This window comes from Balaenoptera physalus (genome assembly GCF_965194825.1).
Source record: "Balaenoptera physalus genome assembly, chromosome: 14".
Lineage (NCBI taxonomy): Eukaryota > Metazoa > Chordata > Mammalia > Artiodactyla > Balaenopteridae > Balaenoptera > Balaenoptera physalus.
In genome coordinates, this window is record NC_138893.1 from 64,930,146 (window position 1) to 64,943,010 (window position 12,865).

A 12,865-nucleotide genomic window follows, 5' to 3' on the forward strand; every position below is an offset into this window, starting at 1 on the left:
ATTTAAAACCAATTTTGGGTTTCCAATGAGACTCAAAAGATGACATCACACATACATACACACACAAGATTATATGCATCCTCATATATATGCACATACAACACAGAAAAGTATATGTGCACATACATACATATGCATACTTATGCGCATAAATATAAATTACAAACCATAACAAGAAAATGACAAAAAAATTAATCTCATCTGCCAATTTGAATTAGCTGACAGTAGTTCTCTGAAGTACCTTGTTCAAAAGGCTTCGACCCTAAGATTAGAATTTTTCTAAAAGAATGCAATGATGAATCATTAATGCTTCATGGGCTAAAAAAATTAATAATTAAATAATGTTTAAGTTCACATGCAGTTTGGATTCTCCACAATTTCATACTACTATAACCAATAATATGATGTAATAAATTTAAATTACATATATATTTTAATAGTTTTAGGTCTTTATAAGTGATAATGAAGTAATTGCCTATTTTTTTTTTTTTTAGTAGAAAGGAAAAAGAACAAGGAAATGAACCACAGCAATTAACAAAAGAGCAAACACAAAATTAACACCTAGTACCTACAGGAACTCCACCAGGTGGAACCTATATGCAAATTAAACGTTAAATTAAAAAATGTAAATATAAATGACCACAAATATATATATGGCATACAAGTGTACACTAGTAAAACACCAATGAACCACAAAACAAACAAACAAAAACCTTTTCCAGTTCATTTAAACTAACAACTTTTTCGAAGGTGTATTTTTTTCTTAGTATTTTGACACATCATAGCATATATATGATAGTATAACAATATTTATAAAGCATATAAGTACATTATACCTTTACAAGTGTATTGTATTAAATTTCAAGGATACCTTTATTTTGAAACATAGCACTATATAGGGATGCAAACTGACTTGGAATTATAAGTGGATCATTGCCTTTCTGCAAGCCAAATGAATAACCTCTGTTGATTATTATTCCCTGTTATTTTTTTATAACTAGAATTCAATAAGCAACTTTTAGTGGTTCTGCCACTGAAAACCTGGTGGTTTCAGACAAGCCTCTTTTGCATTACCTGCTCTATGTATATTCTGGACTATTATGAAACTGTGAAGTAAGAATGGTTGAAAAAAATTATAAATATGATTCATATATATATTACATATGCATGTATAAATATATATTAATATCTATATATCTATAGGAAGGAACATTAGTACAAATATTTTTGTCTACTTTCTTTTTCAGTTTTACTGCGACCCTTAATATGCCTTCTGACTCAAATTCTAAACTGCTAATAACACCGCAAATCACCAATCTCTGCTACTAGTTCCTAAAACTTTGTCTTACTTTCTACTGAATTGAAGGAAGAAAACAACTTCATTTTTGGATAAACAGATCCAAGTCTGTCCCCTTCTTGGCATCTGCCCTGTGGCTTAGCTGTGCGCAAGAAAACCAACTCCTGGAATGACTACTTCTCTTTTCATGCCTGATGCTTTATCTCCGTTTCTGTTGGTAATACCTGTATGAGGTGATGTGTCTTTGTCCTTATTCTTAAATCCTTTATCCTTATGCTGATTAATTTCACTAATTCTGACATTCAAAAACTACTAGAATTTACCATGTAGTATAATTCTTGCCTGCAAACTAAAAGGGCCTTGAAGTTTTCTTTTGTTAATACAGATCTTAAAATAACCTAGCAATGAACATATTTTAATTTTGAGAAGTAAAGAGCACTTGGCCTGGAAAAAAAATATGATTCAGAAGGACATAAATTCATCTTCAAACACATCAATGACTAATCTAAAGATTTATTCTGTATACTGGCAAATGGAAGATATAAAGAATAATGGTTGAGTTACAAGAATGCTGGTTTCAACTTAATGTGAAGAAGAGCTTTCTAGTAATTAGTTCTCCAACCATGGAATGGGCCATATTGTGAAACAGTTAATTCAATACCATTAGAACTGTTGATACATATGCCAGATACTCTCATTCCTTTACTTGTGCCTGAACTTATTAGTTTATTAAACAATTACTAGAACATACTAAGTTCTGGAAACTGTATTAGATCTTCATGATACAAAAGTTATTAAGATCTAGGACCTATCCTCAAGGGATTTAAATTCACTGAGGGAGAAAGACACACACAATGATGTAAATATAACTTTAGAGAAATTCACCAAAAAGAGACATGCAACTCAACTGAGAGAATGCGTAATCTAGAAAAGATTCTTAAATGAGGGTATGCCTGAGCTGAATTCCAAACACTGAGCATGTTATTCAAGCCAGTTCATGTAATGGAAGAAGAAAGATTTCAAAAAAGAAAATGTAACAAACAAAGGTAATTAGATAAGCAGTAGTTTGGTGTAACGCATGAAACTACAAGTAGTTGCTAAATGTAATAGGTGAAGCAGAAATTTTCAGAAAACGGGGCTGCATAAATGTTCAGGTATCAAGTAGCAGAAAACCATGCACATAGGCTTGAAATTTCTTCTGCAGCAAGTCATGAAAGTATATTAGGTAGAAGTGTGATATAGTAAGATTTGAGCTTTGAATAAATCACTCTAGTGGATGAGTGAAAGATGGTTTTGAGTAAGAAAAAAAAATGGGAGCAAGAAGATTAGGAGGCAATTTTAATAAAAGACAAATAGGTTGTAAGAGTGGAGAGAGAAAAAGAGAGTCAAGAAATATTCAGAGGACAAAACAGGAAGAATTTAAAGATTTCTTAATTGTCTTGAGTAAACAAAAAAATCAAGGATGCCTCCTAGGTTTCAAGCTTGAGCGGCACAATGAAGCGTAACATCAATTCCTGAAGAATGGATTTTAATATAACATTTCACATAGTATAGGAAGTTGGATTAAATGATGTTTAACATTCTATGGACTTATTTAAAGTATAGATATATAGAAGTTGTATATGATATTTTAGAAAAATTTGCCACTAGGGATTAGATATACTTGTTCAGTTTCTAGGCACCTAATGACAATCACTCACTGCAGATGATTTTAGAAAAAGGATGGACCTAAATAATAAACAAATGGCCAGATAGACATTGTTTAATCACTTGACATTTCTATAAAACATAGTAATTATGCCACTCTCCACGCACATGGCTTTATCTCAGGGAAATTTTCTCTCCCTCCCCATCCCCACCAGCCCCAAGTGAAGGAGCAGGCCAAGGTGGAAGTGATTGCTACCATGTATCTTTTTGGGTCACTGGCATTTGAACAAAAGGCTGCAACTGGTAAATATAAGGCTCACAGTGCTATGCAGCTATCACAGGGTAGAACCAACAGTCAAGCCCAGGTAAGCTAACTCCAAAGCACAAACTCTTAAGAACCACAATGTGCTGTCCCATCCCTTGGAAACATTTAGAGTATTTAATAGGCTAACTGAATTGTAAATCTTCAAGAGCAAAATTCTAAGTAGTGTTTTCCAAAGGTTTCAGACCCAGGAGCTCTCTCCACCCTAACTCAGTAATACCTTGAAGTCCCACTATCCTTTACAAAGTCCCTTAGAATGCAATTTTAACATTTGTAATTTTAAAGTGAATGACAATCCAGAAAAGTAAGAATGTATGCAAGCAAACATAGGGCTTAGTATGCAACCACTAAGCAATATAAATGCACCAAGAAAGTACAAATACATAAATTTTGCCATTAGGGAAAAACTAAAACTACATTTTTTTTTTTTAGGATTTAGCTTGTGCCAACCACTGTGTTCATGAAGGTGTGACTTAAACTATTAGAAATTTCCAAACTGACTAGTCACTGTTTAAAATATGATTATGCATTTAAATTAAAAACATGAAATAAAATCCACACCAAAATATGTGGGACATAACTGGGCCTACAAAATATATTAGCTTAGCCAGGATAAAACTTCTTAAGGTGGTTCTGTGAATTTTCTAGGGAGTATTCACTAAATGACCTGTGACTCATGAAACACATTAAACTTCAGGAAATCCCTAAACACTCTGTGATGTGGGATGTGAAATTGTGTATGTATATGCACTTTTCTAGGAAGAAAGTCTATAGCATTAACAGCTGTTATCATAATCAGACTACAGTCAGACTGTATAAAATAGAAAGGGGCTATCTAGACTAGTGATTAAAATCAATGACTTTATTTCCATTAGACCTTGGCTCAAGGTCTAACTCCACCATTTACTAATTCTGTGATCAGAGTAAGGCATTTAAAATTGCTTCAAATTTAAGGCACTTAAATTGCATTTAAATTTCCCTTTGTGCAATATGCAAAATTGCATCTATTATGTTTGCTGTGAAATTTAAGGAAATTAATGCAAGATAAAGCATTTACTATATTATCTGGCAGGTATTAAGAACTCAGTGTGAGTTAGCTATTGTTAAAACACATGATGAAAGAAAATGGGAGAGGCTAAGAAGGGCAAAAAAGGTAGGATGAGGAAAAAAAAAGAAAGCAGAGAAAGATATAAAGAGTAAAATAAAACACCTGGTGAGAAGAAGTGGAGTGCACACAAGAGTTATCACAGCCTCTGCTAAGGGTTACAAAATTTTTCTAGAAAGAAAAAAAAAAAAAATCTGGAAGTGCCCATGTAATTTACTAAACTGATGACAAAATTCTATGTAATGAGATTTTGGGGGATGTTCTGAGCTGTGCTGTCTAATTAGCGACATGTGACTATTCACATTTAAAATAATTCAAATTAAACAAAATGTTAAAATTATGTTTTCAGTCTAGTTACATTTCAAATGCTCCATAGCCACACAGGGTTAGTGGCTACCGTGTTGGACAGAACAGCTACAGAATATTTCCACGATCACAAAGTTTTATCAGATGCTATCGAAATGGGAGACACTTCTGGGTCAGGACTTCGTAAGTTGCAAGTGACAGAAATCAGACTTAACGTATGTTAAAACAAAAAAAGATATTTGGGGAAATACCGTGGTAGGTCAGAGACTAAAATGAAAATCTTTAGGGATTAATATAGATCTGGGGATATTACAGCCTAAAAAATTGGGACTCAGTAGGACTCCTTTCTGTATGTCTCTGTCAGGCTTCATTCTCTCCCAATGACAATGGGCTTTCTCTATGATGTCAGCAAACTTGGTTACAATGGCTTCAGATTCATTTCCACTTCTTTAATACATGATGCCAAAGTCTTCCAGTTCCAATTTTGTTTTCCATTCAATTCCTGGGAGGACTTTGACTGGACTGGTAAAAATTTTCTGTCTACTCTTTGCAGCAATCACTCTAGCTAAGGAGGTAAAATACTCTGATCTGCCCAATCTGGACAATTTCCCACTCCTTTAGTGAGTGTCAGTACCAGAAAAACAGAGGACAATGATGTGTGGAGTGGAAGAGTGTTAGCATCAACACAGCCACTGGCAAAAGTGTGAGCGGGTCAGCTGCCCCAAAATGTGTGTTCTTTAATAACATAATGTCAGAAAAGTCCCCCAAATCACACTCCAGAGCTACCTTCATGATTTTTTATACTTATTGTGTAATGCCATTATTCTTTTCTATTAGTATTACATAGTTTAAAGCCAATGTTAATTAAAAAGACTGCCCTCGTACTTTAGCAAACTGCAAGTGAAACATTCATTTTCTTCCTTATACTGAATATCTGTAAACTGAAAAAGAACAGTTGCTGAATTCAAATTTACTTTTTCTTATAATAACCTTGATATGGAATTAAATTACAACCCTAAGACTCTCATTTATACTGATTTTTTTCTCTATTCTATAGCTCATGCAACCATGTCTTTGTAATATCTCCCACTGGCATAAATATAACAAGAGATGTGTTAGCAAAATAAGAACAAATATTATATTTAACTTACATCTTCTATATCCTTGTCCAGAGCTACAATTCTTAGAGGGGTGGTCAAATTCACACTGTCAGAAATAGTTGCTCCCACTGGGGCAGATTCCAGAATATAGCCTTGATAACTGGGCATTGTGAAATATGGGCTCTGATTGTTTTCATCCAGTATTTCAATATGCAGACTGGCAAAAGCAGGAAGAGGATGACCATTGTCCTGTTCAGCCTAAAAAAGAATATAAAAGATTAAAACATTGTATGTTATGGAATCCTTTTGGGGTGCTATTTTTCATACTACATGTAGGAATTCTCTTTTAATCTGGTATCATTACAGAAAGAAGAACTACTTTAAAGTACATTGTATGTTATGGAATCCTTTTGGGGTGCTATTTTTCATACTACATGTAGGAATTCTCTTTTAATCTGGTATCATTACAGAAAGAAGAACTACTTTAAAGTAAAGGACCCTTAGAAAACATGAGGAAATAAAAGTCCAGAGAGGCTTCATCAATTTTCCTTTCCTGTACTCAAACCCAGTGTATATTTCAAAAAAAAAAAAAAAAAAACAAATCATTGCAATAAACTTTTGTATCTGTCATGGCATATTATTAGAAGAAATAACAGCACTTAAATACATTTAGATAGAAAATTGAGAAGCGAAGATATTTGAGTGAATTGCTGATAAAATATTTAAATAAAAGACAGAGACAAATATTCATAACTCAAATAACGCATTGTGTTTATTTTTGCCTCTTCCACGTCTTCTTGTTCCACAGTAGTAATTAAATCCCCAAATAATTCATAATTCTACATATAATTAATAGATTAAAGCTACACTTGTTGCCCATGAAAAGTCCTCTAAAGAATCTTATATGGGACAGAGAAAATTTCAATAAATTATTTTTAGTAGAAATGGAAATGTAAACATTATTTAACCATAAATATGTTATTCAAGTAAAATTAATATTCCTGTATTAGGAGTATGTTTGTTTTCTTGTTTTTTTCCTCCTATTCAGTTTAAAAATTTGATGACAATTTATATTTCCAATAAATTTTCTTAGGAAATCTCCACATGGTCATGCTATGAATGGGTGAACACCAACCCTTAACACCAACTCTTGACTTTCTGTTTTTGAAAAAATGCATCTTACTGTATAGCAATCCAAAAATTTTATTTAAGGGAAGATTTTATCACAACTGATTTCTAGAAAATCTCTTCCAAACTTTAGAAGAAATCATTAACATAATTCAATAGTATGTGTGTATATATATATATATATATATATATATATATATATATATATATATATATATATATAATAGATTCAAAATCTGTCATTTTTTTTTATTGATATGTTCCCCCATTGCTGCAATAGTTGTATTTTGAGATCAACTAAAAGTTAAATATTTTATTTTAAATCCTGGAGTGCTTTCCTACATGAAGCAGTGACATTTGGCCATGAAGGTTTACAAGCAGTTCAGATAGATATCTCTGATTGTTCATTATTGGGCTTCTGGAAGATAATTTTTCACTTTTTTCTAGTTGTAATTTTTAGTGTTTCTATCAACTGAGAGGGTATGTGACAAATCACAGTAATGTTTGGCAGAACCAGTGAGTTTGCACCAAGAAAAATCACTTCATGTTATTAGTAATATTAAAAAAAAATTTGAAATATAATTTATGCTAATTACTGCATTGCAATTATGGTAATTAATAAACCCATTGTTAAATAATATTATATAAAGCATTGTTTAGAAAAAAACTACTTATCTTTGTTTTTTAAATATTTTGATAACTCTATTTCAATATATTAGATTTCCTTTAAAACGTTATATAGTTTATTTTATGCATTTAAATTTTCATCTGAGAACAGACTGCTAGAGTGGTTAATGGTACAAAATGTTTATGAGCCCCTGCTCTGCATTAAAGACGATAGTCCTGGAATAATGTGTAGCCTTTTCTGTAACTTTGTATCCTTCACTCATAACCATATGTGCTCCTGACCATCAGCATGGATAAGCTGTTTCTGTATCCAGTGGTTGTGATTAATTTGTGCTGAGACATGGATGTGCTTCTACGAGTCCCCTCTGTGACATACAGCAGGCTTTCTGGACACAGTTGACCAGGGGAAAAGGTACAGTCCACGACTAGAAAACATCATCTTTCACTGTAGGAAACTAATTGGTCCATAATGGGTTCCAGCCCAATGACCTGGATCTAATTGAATCAGGAACAGTTCACACATGCTAGTCATTTTGAACAGAACTTTTTCTCTCTCCCTTTATTTTGTATCTAATTGTTCTGAAAGTCATTATGTTATGTCCTGGACATACTAATAATGCTATGAAAAGTCACAGATTTTATCATTTGTCCCCTTCCTCCAATAAACACACGCAATTTATGGATGGTGAGAGGAAAACAAAAAGCAAATTGTGTAACAATGAAAGAAGCTTTTATTTTACATTCAGCTCATATGTTAATTTTTACTGCAAGCTGGGAAGCCAGGAAAACACGTATTATTTGCATGATGGAAACAAAGTGATCCAACAAAAAGAGAAAGAAAGCTCAAATTAGATCTATGGAAACAGTTGATTTGCCCATATCTTTAAAAATAACATGTAAAGACTCTGTCTATTATTTCCCTAACATTCGTTTGTTGTTAATATGAGTAATATTTTTGGATTGCTACTACATATTTTGTCCTTTTTGGGGTGTTTTGTATGTGCTAACCATGTATCTGTCCCCAAAGTCCACATTCTTAATCTCTATGCTATTTTGCCCCTCTAAATATGAAAACATATACTTTTGTGTTGATGCAAAAATAGAAACGTCAGTTTTATGTTTAAGGCCACACCACATGTAAGTCACAGACAGAGTAGGGCCCAGACTCAGGTCTCCTGATTTATGAGAGCCTACACAGGGAAATTCACCACATGATTCTCTAATTTAGAGAATGCAAATGAACATCCAAATATAAGATTGATGGGAAAAATTAGTGGCAGGAAAGAAAATTAGTAAAGTAGATATTCCAGGTTGAATTAGAGATAAAATATGTCACTTAAAACAAATTATCATGCTTTTCTCTTTAGAAGGTTCATGCACGAAACCTATCATCCAATCCTCTCTTCTGTATAATATAAATAGGAATTCTCAAAAGTCTTACTTATTCTGTTCCCCTGTAGTCGCTACTAAATGAGATGAGAAGCATAAAAAAGCAGGTCAAGTGAAACAAGGTAGTATTTAAAAAATCATCTAATCCCATAAGACAACCTTATTTATATCTACAAAGTCTGTACTTACAAATTAAACATTATATTTAAAAGCCAGGTTTTGCTTGGAGAATTTCTGGGCATGAGTCCCATTTTCAGTAATGAGACCAAAGTAAAACTAAAGCCAAAACAGGAGAAGTATACAAAATATACTATTTAGTTACTTTGGAGAGCAAAACATTAAAAGAAACAAGCTACTCCATTTTCAATATTAAGACAAGCAAATATTTATAACCTCTTAGCTCCTTGAACCAGAGGACGGAGAATACAGACTAACTTTTGTCCTACTGGCTTGTGGCAAGCAATGTAACAAATTCCATGATCTGTAGTATGAACCCTTTAAAGGAGATACAACAATTTAGGGGAAAAAAAGAAAATAGGAAAGATTATCAAGACACTTAAATACATTCTAGGAAAGAAGAAATAAATAACTTTTTTCCTGGAAAGTCAGGAATTATTTATTATGCATCTATAGTGTCCACTTTTTACATTTTTGTGTTTGCTTTTGTCTACACTCATTCTTCCCAATTTTTCCTAAGCCCACTTCAGTTAGGCTTTTGCCCCCACCACTCAAATACAGCTGTTCTTGTCAAAATTACCAGTAATTCCTACATTGCTAAAAGCAATATTTATTTTTAATCCATATCTTACTTAACCTACCTTCAGCATTTAAAACATTATTCACTAGTCTTTCAAGACAACACTCTCTCTTGGTTTTCTTCCAATACTACTATCCGTTTCTTCTCATTCTCATTTTCTGGTTTCTCCTTTCTTCTCCAACTTAAAATTGGGGTGGCCCTGGAGTCAGGTCTTAGTCATCTTCTCTTCTTCTTACTCACTTCCTTGCTAATCTAGTCTAATCTCATGGTTTGAAAAATCTCAGTAACTAACCCTAAATAGACATTTCTCCAAAGAAGACATACAGATGGCCAACAAATGCTTGAAAATATGCTCAACGTCACTAATTATTAGAGAAATGCAAATCAAAACTACAGTGAGGTATCATCTCACACTGGTCAGAATGGCCATCATTAAAAAATCTACAAACAATAAATTCTGGAGAGGATGTGGAGAAAAGGGAACCCTCCTACACTGTTGGTGGGAATGTAAATTGGTACAGCCACTATGGAGAACAGTATGGAGGTTCCTCAAAAAACTAAAAATAGAACTACCATATGACCCAGCAATCCCACTCCTGGGCATATACCTGGAGAAAACCATAATTCAAAAAGATATATGCACCCCAGTGTTCATTGCAGCACTATTTATAATAACCAGGACATGGAAGCAACCTAAATGTCCATCAACAGAGGAATGGACAATGAAGATGTGGTACATATATACAATGGAATATTACTCAGCCATAAAAAGGAATGAAATAGTGCCATTTGCAGAGATGTGGATAGACCTAGAGATTGTCATACAGAGTGAAGTAAGTCAGGAATAGAAAAACAAATATCGTATAACATCGCTCATATGTGGAATCTGGAAAAATGGTACAGATGAACTTATATTTAAAGCAGAAATGGAGACACAGATGTAGAGGACAAACTTACGGATACCAAGGGGGGAAGGGAGGGGGTGGGATGAATTGGGAGATTAGAATTGACATATATACACTACTATTTATAAAATAGGTAACTAATGAGAACCTACTGTATAGCACAGGGAACTCTACTCAATGCTCTGTGGTGACCTAAATGGGAAGGAAATCTAAAAAAGAGGGGATATATGTGTATGTATAACTGATTCACTTTGCTGTACAGCAGAAACTAACACAACATTGTAAAGCAACTATACTCCAATAAAAACTTTTTAAAAATGTCAGTAAAATAATGACTCCCAATTTCTATCTCCAGCTTGGAGCTCTGAAAGTCCAGAACCTATACACAACTGTATATGTAATAACTCTGCTTAAATAATAACTATAAAGATAGTTATTATCTAATTATTATAGTTATTATGTAACTACAGTAATAATTATTTTAAAATAACTATTAAATAATGTTTATTAGATACCTGATATCTAATAAACATTTCAAATGTAACCGCTGAAAAAATGAAATTCTCATCTCCCACCTCACAAACCTACTCCACAAACAGTCTTTTCCACTTTAATAGCAGCTCCATTCTTCCAGTTGCTCAGGCCAAGAACCTTGGAGTCACCTTTACTCCTTGGTTCTTTTCACACTTCACATCTAATCTATGAGGAAACTTTATTGACTATAACTTCAAAATATATGCAGGATCTAACTACTTCTCACCTCCTCCACTGTTACCACCCTGGTAGGGGCCAACCTACCATCATCTGCCACCTGGATGATTTAAACTTCTCCATCAGCTTCTACCCTTGCCAGTAGCCCATTCTTTTATGTGCAGCTCAGTGATTTTGTTAAATATTAGTCAGATCAAGTCACTTCTCTCATTAAAACCTCTCAATGATTTCCAATTTGACTCAAGCCTACGGGATCTGACCTCTTATTGCTTTTATCATATTCTCCTTCTCACTAAATATGCTCTGACCACACTATATGCTGCTCCACTAAAATTCAGGCATATTCTTACCTCAGAAACTTTGCATTGGCTGTTCCCTCTACCTCAAATGCTATTCCCACAAATGTACACATGAATCACATATCTTTTTCCACATGACCTACATTGACCACCTCATTTAAATTATATCCCCAGCACTGGAATTCACAATGTAATTTGCTTTTTTTATAGCACTTAACAGATAAAATATTTCAAAATCTGTTTATTTATTATACTTGTAATTTATTGTCAGAATTATTCCACTAGAATATAACTTTCAAGATATCATGGTTGTGTGACTATTCTGTTAATGTTGACTCCCCAGGCTTATTGTAGTAGCTAACATTGAATAGTCTGTCAATAAGTACTGAATGAATAAATGTTCTTTTGGTAAGAAAGTCACACACTACTGGAAAAGCAAATTATGCTGTAATGAAAAGGTGGCTTAGCAGAGTGATATTTGTCTCCCAGTCGATAGCTAACCAACTTCACCACACCTGTTAAGTCCCTTACCCTCCCTTAATCACAGTAAATGACAATTTACAAGACATCTTGATTGTGTGATAACAATACATGCAAATTCAATTCAAATGCATTCAATTGTGTGATACAATATATTCAAAATACTTAATACTTAAATACTTAATTCAAAAATGCCTTGCAAGAAAATGTCTTGCTCAATAACTGTTAGTTGTATTATTGTTATTAAAAATAGTTTAAAGAAAATCTCCTGCTTGGAGTGATAGATGGGGAAAAAATTTTAAAGTTTTTTAAAAATTAATAATTTATGTTTCCATCTTCTCATTTGATAATATATAATCAATGGATTTTATACTCCAAGAAATATTTCATGTCATCAAACTTAAGAAGAAAAAACAAGTCTTATGTTAATGTAATTAACTGTAGTTTTATTTTAAAATGTAAATTAAATGTTGCAACTAAAAAGGTAAAACCACACTTTAGTCTTGATAATTCTGATAATTTTGCATTTTTCCTATATTTATATTTAAAAATAAAAATGGAATTACATTGTATGTAAAAAAAAAATGTCCTTTCTCTATGCGTCTGTAAACCTAACCCTTTATTGCAACAAATGTCTGAGCATCATTCTTCTCTAGACCTTTAAATTCTATGAGAGGGTAAACACTGTAAATTTGTCTGTTTCATACATTGCTAAATGTTTGGTCAGTTCCTGGTATATGGAAGAATTCAAAAATAGGTTTGTTGTGAATTTTGTGTACTTTCAATTTCAAT

At 32.9% G+C, this 12,865-nt stretch overlaps 1 protein-coding gene across 11 annotated transcripts in view; it reads right to left on the reverse strand.

Moving 5' to 3' along the window:
• Positions 1 to 12,865, reverse strand: part of PCDH15 (protocadherin related 15) — a 735,694-nt gene that overhangs the window by 305,473 nt on the left and 417,356 nt on the right. For all 11 annotated transcript variants that reach the window (XR_014253086.1, XM_082423601.1, XM_082423610.1 and 8 more), the window contains one exon: positions 5,829 to 6,035. Coding sequence is in view for 10 of the 11 variants with exons in the window: in XM_082423601.1 (XP_082279727.1) it covers positions 5,829 to 6,035 (207 nt within the window). In the remaining variant the exon portion in view is untranslated. The remainder of the gene's footprint in view (positions 1 to 5,828; positions 6,036 to 12,865) is intronic.